Genomic DNA, 18,286 nt, shown 5'->3' with positions numbered 1-18,286 from the left:
TCAGTATTGTTAAGCTTCATCACAAGAAAGGCAGTAATAACTAAAAAAAAATTATTTCTTGAAATATGCTTGTTCACTTGTTTTGTTTATAATTCTATAAGAGAATGTTTAGCTTAACATAGAGACTGGAAACTGGCTCTGTGAAATGGTTAACACATGTATGGACAGAGCCTAAACACAGCTAGTGCCTCTCATGTAATATATTACATTTGACAGAGATAATCTGCCAATTACTACAACAATGTATGATGAACTTTTCAAAATCTAGAAATCAATAATCAGTGTTATCCTCCTCACATTAACTGTAGATACTGAGGTGTTCACTATTGCCATTACCAAACATTAACCATTTAAAACAAACATTAGAAAATAATATTTGTTTATAGTTTTATTAAAACACCATTTTGTTTGGGTTTCAGGGTGATTCTGGTGGTCCCATTATGTGTAAGCTGGGCAGCTCTTGGTTCCAGGCAGCAGTTTTAACTGTTGCAAACGACTCCACCACTCAAACACAAGACATTTCAGTCATGGTCTTCACCCAACTGAGACACTATAGTAACTTCCTAAATTGGACACTGGGTTCATTTTTGTCTCCAGCTCACTCCACCACCAGCAGCATCAGCTCCACAGGCGCCACTACCACAATAACAGCCCAGCCCATTAGAGGGGGCACTCCTGCTCACTCCTCCTTCTTTATTCTCTATCTCCTCGTCTTCATCATGTGTATCTATTTCTTTTTATAGAGACCACTAACTTTACCTGTAAATTGTGATTTACATGATGTGACATAGACAAGTTAATGTAAATATGTAAAAACTGTATAACCTCTGCATGGATCAGACATCCCAGAAGGGATTAAATTAAAAGATTTGTCCAGCTGTTTATCATGCAGAGGTTTGCTGTTTTAATGCAGTACTATTAACAGCATAGTTTGTAATGCTGCCACATGGTACCTGTGTTATTAACTGCTTAGGTAAGAAAACAGTCTGATTTTTCGACACAGAAGCCCTATTTCTGAGGAACAAAAGGTTGTGCTGAGCAGCATGGTCACATTATTACATACATTTTCAATCTAGCCTTCAGCCAGCACAGAGTGCCAAAACTGTGGTTCCCTGTTGCTAAACTCCACATATAGCATTAAAACTCACCTGTTATAAAATCATTTGAGAAATTAATTCGAAAGCACATATTAAACAGCACAGGTCCACTATTGAACTACTTGCCGTTTGCCTATGGAATAGGTGGGTGCAGGATGCCAGGATCTATTATCATGTGGAGGGAAGTGGAACTCATGTTAGCCTGTTGTTTGTGGATTACCCATCAGCATTTAAACCCATCTACTTGCACAAGTTTGTAAAGAAATTCAGTGAACAGTTTTGTTTTGAAGTTTGCAAATGTAACAGTGAACCTGCTGAACAATGACCTCATGGGCCTGTGGTGGATGAATTTTTAAAATTGTGATATGAATCCTTCCTTCAGTTAAATATAATGATAACTAAGGGTATGTGTATTGATTTTAGTCATAATGTACCAATTTCAGTAAGCACCGTCATTAATGGCCAGACTATAGAAACAGTGGCAAAAAACATGGGTGCCATTATTGACAACAAACTGTAATTTAAGTAAAATACAAACATGCTGTGCAAGAAAAGTCTACAACTTATTCTTTGTCTACAAACGCTGAAGTTTCAGGTTGACAGAACTTTGATGACACTACACCACAGAATCTTTCCTTAGATTTTCTTTTATCTATTGGTTTGGCTTGCTCAGTATTAAATAGAAAAGTTCAAAAATGAAATGGTCAAAGGCAATGTTCCCTGATATTTTTCATGTGTCTGAGCAAACACAAACTCGGACCCTGAGCGAACCCTTGGACCACTGTGAGCAACATCAGATGTGTAAATCTATATATATATAGATAATACATATTATATATATATATATATATATATATATATATATATATAATATATATATTTATATATTATAAAATTATATATAATATATATATATATTATATATATATATATCTCTATTTCTGTATTGTATTATATTGGATAGCGATTATATATATATATATATCATAATATATATATATATATATAATATATATATATATATATATATATATATATATATATATAATATGTAGTTAGTGTCATTGACTTCGAACCCGGGATTCCTGGATAAGTATATGGGAGAAGAAGGCATCATATAACAGCAATGCCCAGTGGCTGGTGGACTGAACAAGATCCAGTAACCATCACAATGGCCATCCAAGTTATCCAAGAGAGGGTCTCTGGTATGAAGAACTTGACGGCACCAGGTCCTGACATGATCCATGCCTACTGGCTAAACAAGCTAACCTCACTCCATGAGCGCCTGGCTGCACAAATGAACAATCTACTAGTGGATGGCACCCACCCTGAATAGTTAACGGAAAGCTGAACAGTCCTGATCCTGAAGGACCCCCAGAAGGGAGCAGTCCCATCCAACTACTGCCCAATAACCTGCCTCTGCACAACATGGAAGCTCCTCTCAGGCATCATAGCAGCTAAGATGAGCAGGCACATGGATCAATACATGAGCAGTGCCCAGAAAGAAATTGGTAGTGACACCAGGGGAGCAAAGTAAGTACCTCCAAAGGGTAAGGCAAGTCCTGAGAAGTCAGCTGAATGGGAAGAACAAAGTCCGGGCGATCAACACCTACGCCCTCCCAGGTATCCCGCTGGCATAATAAGCTGGCCAAAAGAGGAGATGGAAGCCACTGACATCAAGACAAGGAAGCTCCTTACAATGCTTGGAGGGTTTCACCCCAAATCCAGCATCCCGAGACTGTATGCTAAGCGGAAGGAAGGAGCCCGAGGATTAGTGGGCGTCAAAGCCACTATCCAGGATGAAACAACTAAGCGCCATGAATACATCAGGAATATGGCCCCAACTGATGGCATGCTTAGTGAATACCTCAGGCAGCAGAAACCAGAGGAGCAAGGGAAGGAAGAGGAGGAACCCTCATGGAAGGACAAACCCCTGCACGGTGTGTACCACTGGCAAAAATACACTGCACTAATACAGCTCAAAACTAACTACACACTGAGAATACAAAGTACCAACGGAAAACAAGTGCTGTGAAACAGGCAAAAAACAAACTAAAGACTTAGACCGAACATACAAAGTACTAACTAATATCCTATCAGAACACAAAGTACCAACAAAAAGAAATGCACAGAAATGGACAAACTATAAACCCACAAACTTTCGCAAAACAGAAAACGAAGCACAAACACTAACCGAACACAAACAAACTCACTACAAAAGACAAAGTAACAAAAAGTCACTGCAATAGCAGACAAAAATACAAATTTACGAACAGGGAAACAAAGAACAACAAACAGAGGTATAGTCCGGGGTGAAACAAACTGTGGAGTCCATGAAACAAACTGTGGGAATTCTTGAATGACAAACAAACAAACAAATGAGCAGGCGAGCGAGCAAACAAACGAACCAGCAGCAGGAGGATCAGAGACGAGAGCAGCTGCAGGACCAACAAAAGCAGCATTGGCCGCTGCGACTGGCACAGGAGCGGCTGCTGCAACAAGAACAGAAACCGGGGACTGGGTAGGTCTGGTGGAGGAGAGCAAGGAGGGCTGGCTGGGTAGGAAAAGTTAAACAAAACTTTTCCTTTAAGGAACTCAGAGCAGCCATCACAGCGTCTTTGAGATACTGAAACTCTGGATACGTCATCAGGTGTCCCTTCTTCAAAAAAGTCTTGACTACTACTCTGAAAATTGCCTCAGAGCCCTTCAAGTCTATCCCCGAGGTCAGCCAACCCACCAAATACTCAGCACTTTAAAGTAAGTCCAAATACGCTTCCTGTATTGTTTCAAAATATTACTATTAAAATTGTATTACTTATTATATGGAGTGCGCCTAACATTTGCCTGTACAGCCTTTTCCCAGGACCGACTGTAGACGTGCAAACCTACAGACAGATACCCAGAGTTTGCATCATTTTGCGACTAGGTAATTTCTAGGATTAGATAATTTTTCAGTGCTCTTCACACTTCTGCATACCAGCAGTCTAACCTGCATTTTAAGCTCAATGAAGCAAACTTCCTTGTTGAGCTCAGCATGTTTGAATGTAACCTGTAGATCCAGTTTGCCTTCATAATTTGGAAGATCACTAATACATTACTACTACAAGTTTCGGGAAAAAAAAATTGTAGACCAAAAGCCATTGCTCTAAAATCCCTCAACCATTTAAGATGTAAAGCACAGTGAGTGTGTCTACTCACAAAAATAAATCATAATTATACTGCGTATGTAGCCAAAGAGTCCTACTTAATGGTTCCACTACTTCAAATGAAAAAGTAATGTATATGCATTAATCAACTTAAAGTTGAAGAAGAAACAAATGTCTACAAAACACTCTGAAATAATTAAAAATACACAACAAAAAACATGACTACACAAGATTAGACAAGAAAGTAAAGATGTTTGATGTCATCTTATAATTTAGTTCAACATATCTGAGTCTCATTAGAGCTTTATAAACACGGCATTTTTAAAATGTTTACCTGAGATGTATTATACTTTTGATGGATGGACATTATTCTGGTTGCACTGGTTCATTGTTTTTAACTAGAAATGCAATGCAGTTTCACTAGTTTATCTCTGACCAGGCAGCACGTCTATTATAAGATATTTTTAGACTCAAATTCTAAAACTTTCACCTTATGATCCTCAGAATACAAAAAACATTAATTGATTAGATTTGCTTGTCCAGTAGTTTTACGGAACTTAACTGAAGTAACTTAGTAAACTGGAGTAAAATGCAAATGTGCAAACTCCACGCACACTTTGCAGCACAGGTAGATCAAACCTAAGACAAAAGCACTAAACACTGAGCCAACATGTTATGCCTATAAACTTTGAAAGTTACTTACCTGAAAAAGCAGTTTGACAGCAAATGTTTACTGGTTTGATTAGAGGTTAGATTGTTAAACAATGGGTTGTCTGATGGAATGAATGAGTGATTAGTCACAAGTGGGAAGTAGGCCTAATTTCTTGTAAACTGTACAGACAAAAGGATTAAATTACCAGTAGGAAACTGTAGTGTTATTTTGATAAGTGATGAATCTATATAACAAGCCTTTCAGGGTAAATTGACATACTATTATGAATTCAGGTAAATATGAAAATTTGCTCTGCAGAGTCTGAGTATTTCTGCTTCTTTTAATGATGTTTCATTGTATTTATTGTGTTTATTTAATGTTTCATTGATGTATTTGGTATTTGTGAATACAGTCTTATGTTCTATGACCTGGAAATAGATAAGAAACATTCTATGTTTTTATATACCTGCAGTCTAACCTGTGTGTTAGACTCAATGAAGCAAACTTCGTTCTTGAGCTCAGCATGTTTGTAACCTGTAAATCCAGTTTGCCTTCATTACTTATGTTCCTGAAAAAAAAGAAATGCATACTCGCTGTGTGAGTATGTGTTTGTACTAACAAAAATTTAATCACAAAGAAATCACAAATGTGAGATGCCTCTTTAATTGCTGTAAAACTTCACATGAAAAAACAACCAATGCACATTGAAATAACTGGAAATACAAAATACACTAACAGATTTGTGAAAATTCAGAAACTGGAATTGCAATTCCTCAGGCAGCTATAATGATACAGTAAGTAAACTAAAAATGCTCCCCCTCAAGCCTAGCTGACTCAGTGTTAATCTAATACGGGATGTTTTATTTCAAAACCATCAGCACCACATTGGATAGGATTTTACAGGACTTGTAAAGCTGTATGTATTTTTTACCTGACTCATTGTACTTTTGATGGATGGACAGGGTAATCCCTGTGGCTCTTTGCTCTTGTGCTTTTGACACATTTTTCTGGTTGTGCTTGTTCCAGAATAAACTAACTTACTGATAAAGGCTATGCTCATTTATAGTTCAATAAATTTTTTTTTGTTCTTTAGTTGGACATTGGTTTGTCACTAGGACAAATCCAACAACAAAAACAAAACAAGTGCTTATAAACTGTAACCTTGTCCCAGTTTTGTACCCAAGCTTGAACCTCTGGCGACAAGTTTGTACCTTTGAAAGTACTAAAAAGGACTTTTACAAATGGAAACAAATGGCTTTTTTCCCCTCTGGCCTCTGGTCTTCATAAATTTATTTAGGGCATGCATGATTCATTTAAGACCATCCACACTTGAACTTGTGGAAAAAATACAGATACTTGCAAACCTTCAGGTAACACTTGATTAACAAATGGTGTTAAAAGGTAATATTTGAAGTTTTAGATGGTTCACTTGTTATTTTGAACTTTATCTTGCCAGAGTGTGAGTGTGTACATACACTGTTGATCAAAATTAGGTAACAATTTATGAACAGTTGATTTTTCACAAATATTGTAATCTTCATTGCTCAATGTTTGTAGGATTTCTTTGTTGTGGCTATACCGTGCTACTAGAACAATGTTTTACAAATTAACCATCTAAATTGCAGGGGGTTTTGAACTTGTACACTAACCATGGGCTGCCACATATTCTCAAATGGATTGAGATATGGGCTCTGAGAGGGCCACTTCAGGACTTGATGCCTCTTAGGGTTTTTCTTTAGTGTTTGTTGTGGTTTTGGGGTGGTTTTGACTAGACACCCACTTATTGGTAGTGTAGCCACAGTCCCAAATTGTCTCAATTGTAGATTGTTTGCCTGTAGACTGGTGAATTTCTATGAATATTTTTATGTTGATCAACAATTCTCCACTGAAAGCTCCTTTCGCCGAGGCATGGCTTACAAAAGTGCATTCTTCTTGTGCAGGGAAAACTTAAAAAGATTAAATGGTTTTTGTCAGTCAAATTAGCTTTAGTCCACACCTACAAACTAATTTTCTTAACAAGACTTCACAAACCTTTTCCACTATGAGGTTTTTATGGTTGTTCTCAATAAAGACATAAAAGATCAGAATTCTTTTTTTTGTCATTATTTTAGGCACATTGTATTTGTTAATACTCTTGACTTAGATGAAGATCAGAACACATTAAATGACACATTAATGTCATTTATGACACAATAAAACCATGAAATTCCAAAAGGTTGACATACTTTTTCTTGCCACTGTATGCATAGTGTTGTTGTTTTCATCATATACATTTCTTTCATCATGATCCATGCACTTGAGCAAGGTTCCCTGTGCCTTTGGCAAACAAATTCAGCATCCGTGTGCCCCAACGGTGTCAAATGTAAAAACAAGTAAGCCGAACCTCAACACTCTCAGCATTTGAGAACAAGTTATAAGTTTATAGCTGGGTTGAGGCGACATTGACCTGTTTGACAGATAGTTTGTGGTGAGGTGTTGGGTGTGTCGTTCAACAGGACAACAATGTCAGTTGTTGAAGAGGCAGAGGTGTGTTTAAAATTAAGGGAGGGATAGAGAGAGAGAAAGGGGAGGGGAAAAGGTTATTTATGCAGGTAGCTGATCAGGTGTTATGGACTTTCAGTCATGGCTTTCTACAAAGTGATCTGTGCAGCAGCTCTGCTGAATCTCCTGACACAAGGTAAGAACGATCCTCACTGAAAGTATCTAAACCAATCATGTCTGTGTTTTAGTGACTGTGGAATGAGGGGAAAACACTGAAGAGAAGTGAAATAGTTTAAGTCAGAGTAGTGTGATTCTGTCAGAATGATAATTAATCAAAATATGGATTCATGCAATTTATGAAAAAATATTAAATCTAGGAGAGGTCACAAAAATAAAGTGGAAAAAGTATTGCAAAAATTCTGTCAGTATCAACATTCAGACGTTGAAGATTTTAAAGGGCAAACAACTTATGAACATGTCAGAAGAAATTTGAATATGTAAAGAAAGCAAAAACTTACAAATGTAAGATAAATGTGTTGGAATTAAAAGAATTTAGCCTCAGACACAACAGAGAAAGGTGAAAGACTCCTACCAATGTAGTTAATCTAATGTATACATAGTAAATGTATTCCTTCAGGATACTTTGTCCTGATGAAATAATAATCTGTACGCTTTGATTTATATAAAGTACAAATTTGAGAAGTAAATGCTAATAGTCCTGTCATTAAAAACTCTACAGCCTCAGTCAATATAGATCAGTGTGTTATAATATATTAATATCTTCAGCTTCTTTGTTAATAAGACAGGATTCATTGTTCATTACCACGGACACAGTTTCACACAGAGTATCACGTATTTGTCAGATTTAGGTCAAGAATTAGTTTGTTTACTGTACTGTAAATATTATGCAAAATGCAATGCAATGCATTAATGCAATTAAACTGTATACCTTCCTATTTACATTCCTGAACGTCATAGCTTATTTAAGCTATTGTTAGAGTTTGTGTAATTATTTTTTGTATATTACTTAATTGAAAATGTTGTTTGATGCACTAAAGCTTGTAAACACATGATTTAAGTTCCCGTAATCACACAAATGCATCTAATGCAGCAGGTGTGAAATCCTCTTCTTGCAGAAAATTCTACTAAGACCCATTAAAGTCACTTTAAGTGGTAGATCTATGGAATTAAATTCCTAATATACTAAAATAAATAATTTAGTTTTACACATTTTACAGTTAATTACAGAATAATTTGTAATTAAAGCATTTTAATCTTAAGATAAGAATTTGTTTTGTTTTTAAGACTAAGGGAGTTGCTTGTATTCCCAAGTTATTTCATACTATTTCAGACTCAAATATATAGCCTTTAACATTTATATCTCTTTATGTTTAATAAAACTAACATTAGCTAAAACATTAGAGAACAGTATGGAGGTGTAATCATGGCTTGATGAAACACTGAAGAGACAGAGAGATAACAAAAAAACTATTTAGTCTAAAACATAAAAAAGATGTTAATATTTAATGAAGCTGGAAAATTCAGGCACTGTAGGGAAAAATTGTCACTTTTTTCACAATATACAAACATGAGAGGAACTTCCAATTTTATTTAAACTTCTCCCAACAATCTTCAGTCTGTGCTTACAGTCATAGAGTTGGCTTTGTGCTTCCTTTTTTCTAAACCTTTAAACATGTTGAATATTCTTTTGAAATAAAAAAAAGGAAAAAGAAAGAATACAATACTTGTTGACTGAAAGTACAGACAAACATTATATAAAAAGAAACAAAGTGAAACAACAACAAAGCTTTGCCATACAGTAATTTAACTCTGAAAACACATAATTCACATACTGTACTGCTCGATTTTCGTGGCTTCTCTCTAATTTGTTATTGTTTGTAATTTTTACATACAGGGAAGCAAGATGACAAAAGACCAGGGCTAAATGCAGCACATGTTGCAGTTACTGGATGTGTTGTGTTGCTTAAATCCCCAGGATGCCCTGAATGTTTTTACCATTGTTACCTCGTTCCCACATTGACTTGTTGTGTTGCAACTAAATTTGAGGGACTTAGATAGAGTTAGATTAAAAGAAAAAACAACAAACAAGAACAAACTTGTCTTTTTGAAATGAGTAGTAATAACATTACTAGCAGTAGTACTAGTCAATAGGACTTTTTGTAACAATAGTAATAATAATATTATTCAAGATAACTCAAAATTAGCAGTAATAATACAGCACACTAAATCTACTTGTACTTGTACTAGTGATATTATTAGTAGTAATAACAGCAAAGCTTACTGTAGCAGCATTAACAGTAGTAATAGTTGAAGTTGCTGAATTAGTAATGTAAGTAGAACAGTAATTAGGTGCAGTGGTAAGTAGTAGTAAGACAGTATTTACACATGCATAAAAGATTTTGGAGAGACACAGTGTTGTTTCTACTCTGAACAATGTGCGTTTAATGAAGTTGAAAGTATATTGTCAGTCCTCTCAAACAAGGCAGTAAAACCAGTTTCAGGAGAAACTAGACAATACGTTGCAGCCTATTCTACAGTTCTATTATATCAACATGACTTAAAGAAAATGTGACTGTTAAAAGAGAATAATTGTTCTTTAAAGAGTTTGTTTTCTATTTTTCAGAGTCTCATTCACAACTCAATGGTGAGTTTCTATTCATGCATTTTTCTGTGCACCCCTTCCTCCTGTCATTTATCTTATTTTAAATATGTTGGAGCATCTTCTGTGTATAGTTTCATTATTAGTATTTGGTGTCAAATACAAAAACGCTTACGCTTACTTACTTAAGACGACAAGTGAATTAAAACATCTAGGTAAAACTGAGATAATTTAAGTATCATAATCTACAGCAACAGTAACTAATTTTCAACGCCATAATTCAGGCCATCCAGGAAGGGAAGTTTATTGTTCACTCTGTATTTTCATAATCTGTCTCTCGTCAGTGTGTGGTCAGCCTCCACTCAACACCAAGATTGTTGGAGGACAGGTAGCTTCTCAAGGTAGTTGGCCCTGGCAGGTCAGTCTGCAGTCATCGGCGGGCCATTTCTGTGGAGGATCCCTCATCAACAATCAGTGGGTGATGACTGCTGCTCACTGCACCATATTGTGAGTAACTATGGTAGAACAATCAAAAAACAAGGAAATTTCCGACTACAAAGAGATGGGTTCTGATGTTTGTATATTGTGAAAAAAGTGACAATTTTTCCCTACAGTGCCTGAATTTTCCAGCTTAATTTTTTGCATTAATTTGTCATAAAATGTGATCTAACCTTCAACTAAGTCAAGAGTATTAACAAATATGATCTGCCTAAAATAATAACACAAAATTCTGATCTTTCATGTCTTTGTTGAGAACAACCATAAAAACCTCATAATGATAGTGAAAAAAGTAGGATTTTAATCCATTCTTCCTGCAGAACTGCTTTAGCTCTGTCATATTCTTTGTCGTTCTAAGTTGTTCCGTAGCATCTCTATTGGGTCGAGGTCTGGGCTCTGAACGGCCACTTCAAAAAGTGAATTTTACGGCTCTGAGTTTTTCTGTAGCCATTCTATTGTGTGTTTTGGGTCATTATCCTATTGCAACGCTCAGCTTCTACAGAGTTTCAGCTGACGTACACACATTATTACTCTCACATTCTGATTATCCTGAAGAACTTTATGATACACTTGGGAATTAATCTTCCTCCCAAACACTGAAACTCACTGTAGCTCTAGTCCACACCCTTTAAATTATTTTCTTCCACATATGCTAATGCCCGGCTACAATTAGATTAGGTAATTATTCAAACGGTTCACATACTTTTCCACTTGCACTATGAGGTTTTTATGGTTGTTCTCAATAAACACATAAAAAATCTCATTTTGTTTTTGTGTTATTATTTTAGGCACATCATTGGTTAATACTCTTGACTTAAATAAAGATTAGATCACATTTTATGACAAATTAATGCAAAAAAACACAAAATTCCAAAATATTCACATACTTTTTCTTGACACTATATGCAGTGCTGGTGCATCCATATAGGTGAACTAGGCATTTGCTCAGAGCTACACAATGTGGACCTAGTAAATAAATGATTAAATAAATAGCCGAGGAATGTGTGAATTAGGCTACACGTCTACACTGTACATCAGCTCTTTTAAAAAAGGATGAACCACTAAGTATTTAAATGCCCAAGTTGATCTTTATTGAGGGTGATTTGCCACAGACAGTATGCTCAGAGCAGAGGGTGTGGATTTTGTGCAGAGTGCAGAGCATTTTCTTTTTCTTTTTTAAACGAGGGAATGTCGTTCAGTTTTACAGCACTATTGCTCGCACCACGAGCCTGAAGCATATCCAAGTCTGACCCCCTTGAGCGAGAAGTGGAAATTCCCACCACTCAACTCTGTCAAGTGACAGAAATTCTTTTGAGTGGTGTCTGACAACTTTAACATATAGTATGGAGGAGACACATGAGTGGAAGTTAGTTATCAGAAGAAATGTACAAAGAAAAGATTTTCAGTGCTTCTCCTGAGAAAAAACTGACATGACAATGCTGCAATTTTTCCAGAAGGTCAGTGGATATTTTAGCAGGACAACACCAGGCATCCTTTTGCACATGGTACAACAGCATGTTCATATGACTTGCCCACCTGCACTCCAGATCTGTGTCTAATTGAACATTTATGGTACCTTATGAAGAGGAAAATAAGACGATAGCAACAATGGACTATTGAGCAGCTGAAGTCTTGAATACAGGAGGAATGGGAAAATATTCCACTTGTAAGTGCAATAGTTCATTTCCTCAGTTCCAAATTAGGACTGCACTGTAGACATTATGCTTATACTACGTACAAAATAATATTAAGTTGGTCAGTGAAAACCTTGAAAATATTTTAATTTTCTTTTTGTCAGATAAATAAAAGTCCAAGCGAATTAACAAACCTCAGATTTTTGTTTTTATTGCAGGTTAGAATAAGTCCCAACTTTCAGGAAATGTGGTTTGTACTTTCTATCAGAATAGAGCAGGATAGCACTGCGTGATTCTCCTATATGGGTATATTGCAGGTGATAAAAGATAAACATATGTTTAAAATATCAGTCAGATCCGTTTAAATAATCAATTGAAACACATTTATATACATCAAATTTATTTATTTTATTTATATATCAGATATTGTTACCAGATGGGAAAATCACATTTTTCTTTTGGCATGGCCATTTGCACTTTTTACACTTTTTATTATTATTTTTAACTCTATATATCAATTGAAGTTCATGTTAGTTATAGATTCAAGCACAGGTGTCTGTCTCCTAAAAGGACCACTACCTTGTCATGGTTTAGGGACTTGCCGTGCCAGACAGGTCAAAGGGAAGAGATCACATTAAGATTGATTCCTGGTCCTTCAGGTTGGGGGTTGGACAATAGGCCAACAAAGCAATTCTGTTAAAACATAGATTGTTATGGAAACAGCAACAGAAGAAACTAAACCTACTGAATGTAATGGACTTCCACAGTTATTGTAAGATACTCAAATGGATGGCAGTGGTGAAAGCCAAATGGAAGCCACTGACAGGCAGGCTGAAGTCATAAATTCCAAAACCAAAACCAGGATATGATCGGAATGTGTGTCTGGGTCTTAAAATGAATTTAGTGTCTGCTAAAGTGAGTTTCATTGCATCTCAGCTTTTCATATTTTTGAATTGTTTTGTTTCTCTCTTAATCACCTCAGGACAAGTGCAAGCTCTGTGACTGTGTATCTGGGTCTCCAGACTCAGGGGGGATCCAGCCCCAGTCAGCAGATTCAGACAGTGTCTCTGATCATCATTCATCCCAGCTATAACTTTAATTCTAATGATAATGACATCTCCCTCCTGAAGCTCTCCTCACCAGTGAATTTCACCAATTTTGTTTTACCCGTCTGTCTGGCAGCATCAGACAGCACCTTCTACAGTGGCACTGACTCCTGGGTCACTGGCTGGGGTGCCACTACAAGTGGAGGTGGGTCAAAAAGCAATTACATGTATTAGACTGGACTATAACCAGTTGTAAGACAAACTGTAAGCAGCACAAGCCGTTGAATACCAAGTTAGCTGATCGTAGCTGCTAATGGGGCAGATTGCGACACCAGTCCTCACTGAAGTGCCATCAACAGATAAAAACAGTGTCATCAGTCTATTTCTGGCCTATAACTGTATTTGTTGTTGTTTTATGGTTCCATATTTGAAAGCAGAAATCTTTTTCTCAATACAACACTACTATGTCGTATTTTATACCACACCAACATATAAAAGTTTACATTTAGTCATTTGTCTTTAATTTAGTTTCTCACCAAATCTCACAAATATTTGTGGAGATTGTCCTAAAACATCCATCCATCCATTTTCTTAACTGCTTGTCCTCTTACTAGTTTTGTGCTGGAGCCTATCGTGATTGGGCGAGAGGCAGGGTACACTCTGGACAGGTTGCCAGTACATCACAGGGCTGACATACAGTACAGTGCAGAGAATGCATCCACTCACAGTCACATTCACACCTAAGGGCAAGTAACCCACAAAAACATTGGGAAAAGATGCAAACTCCTTACAGAAAGGCAACTGGCTGACCCATGAAGTCAAACTTCTTGGGTCCTTCTTGCTATGAGGCGACAGTGCTAACCACTACATGCCGCACATCCTAAAACATAAAATATTAGAAATAGTTTACTTTAAATAGTTTAAAATATTAAAGTATAGTTGCACAGCACTAAGAGTGTTAAAAAGTCCACAGTGCACCTTTAAAATAACAGGAGTGATAAACTACTGTATAGATTTTGAAATGAATTATACATTTTGTGGATTTAAAATGTCTTTTTACAAAGTTGTATAATTGTCAGTAAGGTGAGCAAACAATTTAAACAGTCACAGAAATACAATATTATACAATGTTATACCTGTCCACTGGGTTAATATATTTTTTTTATAATGAATTTAGATATTTAGGGTCACTGACATTGCCCTTGAAGTACAGGAGGTTTTGAGGTGTTCCACTATTCTCACTCATGTACTGTACTGACATGAATTATCATAAAGATACATGTCAGCATCATTATCAAGACTTTTCAGAGCGTATTTGACCATGTTTATTAAGTTAAATTTGTGTCTTATTAGGTTCTGGTTCACAAACCCTAATGGAGGTGGAGGTGCCAGTTGTGGGGAACAGACAGTGTAACTGTGACTATGGAGTGGGCTCAATTACAAACAACATGATGTGTGCTGGGTTAAGTGCTGGAGGGAAGGACTCCTGTCAGGTAATCAGTTGTACTGTGTTTGTGTCAGAATTCACCATCTTCAACGACTGCTCCTCCTAAATATGACATAATCTTAAAGGGAGACTCAGGAGGTCCAATGGTCAGCAAGCAGAGCACTCGCTGGATCCAGAGTGGAATCGTGAGTTGGGGAGAAGGCTGTGCTTTACCTAATTTCCCTGGAGTCTACACCAGAGTGTCTCAGTATCAGTCCTGGATCAACAGCCAGATCACCACCAACCAACCGGGCTTCATCACCTTCACATCTACTGGGACTGACAGTGACCTCAGTGTCACCTGTGGAGGACTACCACCCCCTCCAACCACCACCACTCCAACCACCACCACAACCACTACCACTACAACCACCGCCACTCCAACCACCACCACTCCAACCACCACCACAACCACTACCACTCCAACCACCACCACATCAACCACCTCTGCTTCATTACCCAAACGTGAGTGCCTGCTGGTTTTAGATTTTAACAGTGTGGCAATATTAGATATTTTCCTTCTACAACACCACATTTACTGTGTATAATCTAGTTGAGTTACAGTGAAATATTAAAACTCAACCTATATTGTTCTATATTGTATACTGGTCCATAGTTTATTTTATGAGAGTTGTCTTTGTGTTTACCTTTGACATTTCTCTCCAGCTGTGGTTTGTGGCCAAGCCCCAATGAATACTCGCATTCTGGGAGGAAGCCCAACGGCTGGCATGTGGCCGTGGATGGTGAGTCTACAGAGGAACGGAAGTCATGTGTGTGGTGGGACTCTGGTGTCTCTGGACTCTGTACTGAGCGATGCCAACTGCTTCTCAAGGTGAGACACATGAAACGGTGATGTGGCATATGCCAGCTATTTTGAGCTGCTGAGCCAAACCTTCACAAGCAAGTGGTTTGGAAACTGTGACATCACACTTAAATGTGAAATTCAATGCACAAGAATGAACCCCTCATCAACTCAGTGTTGAGTGTTTGTAGGTAGCTTCTTTTGCACTGCAAAAAGCAGGATGTTTGTCAGTATTCATAAGATGAGTCAGAAACTACCATAAAATAATCCCAAAGTAATTATTTCAAAGTGGATTTTGATGTTTCGAAATCTTCTAATTCAGAAACTTTTTTCCTCCCACAGTTCATCCAGACCGTCTGATTGGACTGCAGTTTTGGGTCGTTTGAAACAAAATGGCTCCAACCCCTTTGAGGTGACGCTTAATGTGACAAATATCACTCTGAGCAACCTGACTGGGTCGAATGTAGCAGTGCTGCACCTAGGATCCCAACCCACCCTGTCCAACTACATCCAACCCATCTGCCTGGACAACGGACAAACCTTCACTGTGGGCTCAACATGTTGGGCTGCTGGATGGAGCTCTGGACGAGGAGGGGGTGAGTCCTGAATACACAGACACAGTAACTCTCCACATCATTTCACCTCTTTAGATTAAACATGGTGCAGACAGTAGTGATCGGGGGATAATTCAGGTGTTCCACTTCTAACCATTTTCTATGTTTCCATCTTTAGTGGAAGAAGTTCTGCAGGAGACCCAGACAACTGTGGCAGATTGTGGAAATGTAACAAGTAGCAGCATTTGTACGGGATTTTTTACACTGGATCAGGTGACTTGTGACTTTTTGATTTGTTTATTTAATTCTAGTAATTTAACAGATTGTTTCATATCATAAAATAATAATAATAATAATAATAATAATAATAATAATAATAATAATAATAATAATAATAATAATAATAATAATAATAATAGAGCACAATATTATTAATCCTATCCTCTTTCTAGAGTGTGTGTCTAAAGAAAGAAATAATAATAATAATAATAATAATAATAATAATAATAATTATTATTATTATTTCTTTCTTTAGACACACACTCTAGAAAGAGGATAGGATTAATAATACAAGACCATTTTGTTTGGGTTGCAGGGTGATTCTGGTGGTCCAATTATGTGTAAGCTGGGCAGCTCTTGGTTCCAGGCAGCAGTTTTACCAGTTCTAACAAACAGCTCCACCACTCTAACACGAGCAATTCCAGTCATGGTCTTCACCCAACTCAACAACTTTCACAACTTCCTGATTCGGACAGTGGGGACATTTTTGTCTTCAACCTCCACCACCAGCAGCACCACCAGCAGCATCAACACCACCAACAGCAACAGCATCAACACCACCAGCAGCAGCAACACCACCTCTAGTGTCACTACCATAATCACTACCGTGTCCTCCAGAGGGGGCACTCCTGCTCACTCCCTCTTCTTTTTCCTCCAACTTCTTGTATTCATTATGTGTCTCCATTTCTTTTTATAGAGACCACCAACTTCACCTGAAAATAGTGATTGACATTATGTGAAATGCACAAATGAATGTAAAAATGTAAATATAACTCAGGAATGGGTTAAGCTGACCCAGAACACTGAGCTGAGCTCCTCCTCCAGCACCCAGATGTAGCTGAGCTCTTCCTCCTTCACCACCACAGCGTTGGCACTTTACGATTTTATTTTTTACACATGCTGCCTCACTCTCACCCAAACAACTTTAACAATTGCACCTTTTCTTTGACTTTATTAAATTGCTGTCAACATAAAATCGTAGCAGAGTTGATGAGAGTTGCTATGTCTCCCAGCTGATGGAGGAGCGTTTATCATTTTACTAATGTTGCACATAAATCAAATAGATAGGCTAGTTAAATCAAATCTAAAATCAAATAAAACTTGAGATTGTGCTCTTACTGTAGCCTATTTAACCTGCTTTTCTGCGCAGTTAAAGCTGTAGATACTACAGCCTAACACACATTCACAGTTTTTAGTGAAACTAATCTGTACAATAAATGTTGAATTTGGGTTAAGCTGAAGTCAAGTACAGATGCAAACAACATTATAAAAAGCATTATGAACAGATGGGGCAGCGCTCTTACTACCTTTAACACTTTTGTTACTGCCTTATACTTCATTAAGATTTGTAGGTTGTTAAAGCAAGAGCCAAAATTGACTTTAAGTATTTCAGTTGAGTTACTGCTGTTATGCAGGGAGAAGACTTGAATTGTGATGTTGTGAAGTGTTCATAATACTGTGACTCTTTTCTATTTCATGTGTAGATAGCAGTTTGCATGATGCACATTTAAAGTAGAAAACATGGAAGAAATGTGAAAGACAGAGAGATTTTTATATTGTCTAAGGATCCAGGAGTAAACATAATTCATCCTGCTATGAACCCTTCATTTGATGTAACTTGAAATTAAAACTGAACCTGGAAACAGACTTCACTTTTATTGCATTCTATTCCTTTTCCTAACATGTCTAGTGCCAAAACACTGAGCTACACTTGAATTACTGCATTGTGGTTTTATGCCTCCACTAACAGTGACTGTCCACACTCATATTCTAGTAAGTTCATGCACGAGTCCAAGTAGATGTTTGTGCCAGATGTAATGCTATATATCATCAAGCACAAACATGAGATCACAGTGATCTTGACCTTAAACGACCAAAATCTAATTAGTTCATCTTTGACCCCGAGTGAGAATTTGTGCAAAGTTTGAAGGAATTCCTTCAGTGAAACATTACATTCACAAGACATCACAAGACATGGTCGTAGCCTTTCT

General features: G+C 37.1%; 2 protein-coding genes across 3 annotated transcripts in view; both read left to right on the top strand.

Moving 5' to 3' along the window:
• The window catches only part of LOC113171629 (serine-rich adhesin for platelets-like), a 62,292-nt gene that overhangs the window by 23,164 nt on the left and 20,842 nt on the right, over nucleotides 1-18,286 (top strand). The window lies entirely within an intron of this gene.
• LOC113171687 (transmembrane protease serine 9-like) lies at nucleotides 7,487-17,942 on the top strand. Of its 2 annotated transcripts, none has more exons than XM_026374381.1 (10): nucleotides 7,487-7,572; nucleotides 10,021-10,041; nucleotides 10,341-10,503; nucleotides 13,111-13,379; nucleotides 14,528-14,667; nucleotides 14,747-15,125; nucleotides 15,327-15,492; nucleotides 15,805-16,058; nucleotides 16,198-16,289; nucleotides 16,612-17,942. In XM_026374381.1, exons 1-10 carry the CDS (start codon nucleotides 7,518-7,520, stop codon nucleotides 16,990-16,992), a joined length of 1,920 nt encoding a protein of 639 aa, XP_026230166.1. In that variant the 5' UTR covers nucleotides 7,487-7,517; the 3' UTR covers nucleotides 16,993-17,942. The 2 variants fall into 2 exon arrangements, with proteins under 2 accessions (XP_026230166.1, XP_026230081.1); XM_026374296.1 differs by having other exon boundaries at nucleotides 16,195-16,289.

The sequence above is a fragment of the Anabas testudineus genome, chromosome 8 (assembly GCF_900324465.2).
Source record: "Anabas testudineus chromosome 8, fAnaTes1.2, whole genome shotgun sequence".
Lineage (NCBI taxonomy): Eukaryota > Metazoa > Chordata > Actinopteri > Anabantiformes > Anabantidae > Anabas > Anabas testudineus.
Note: the sequence above shows the minus strand (reverse complement) of the source record. Positions and strands in the feature narration are given on the sequence as shown.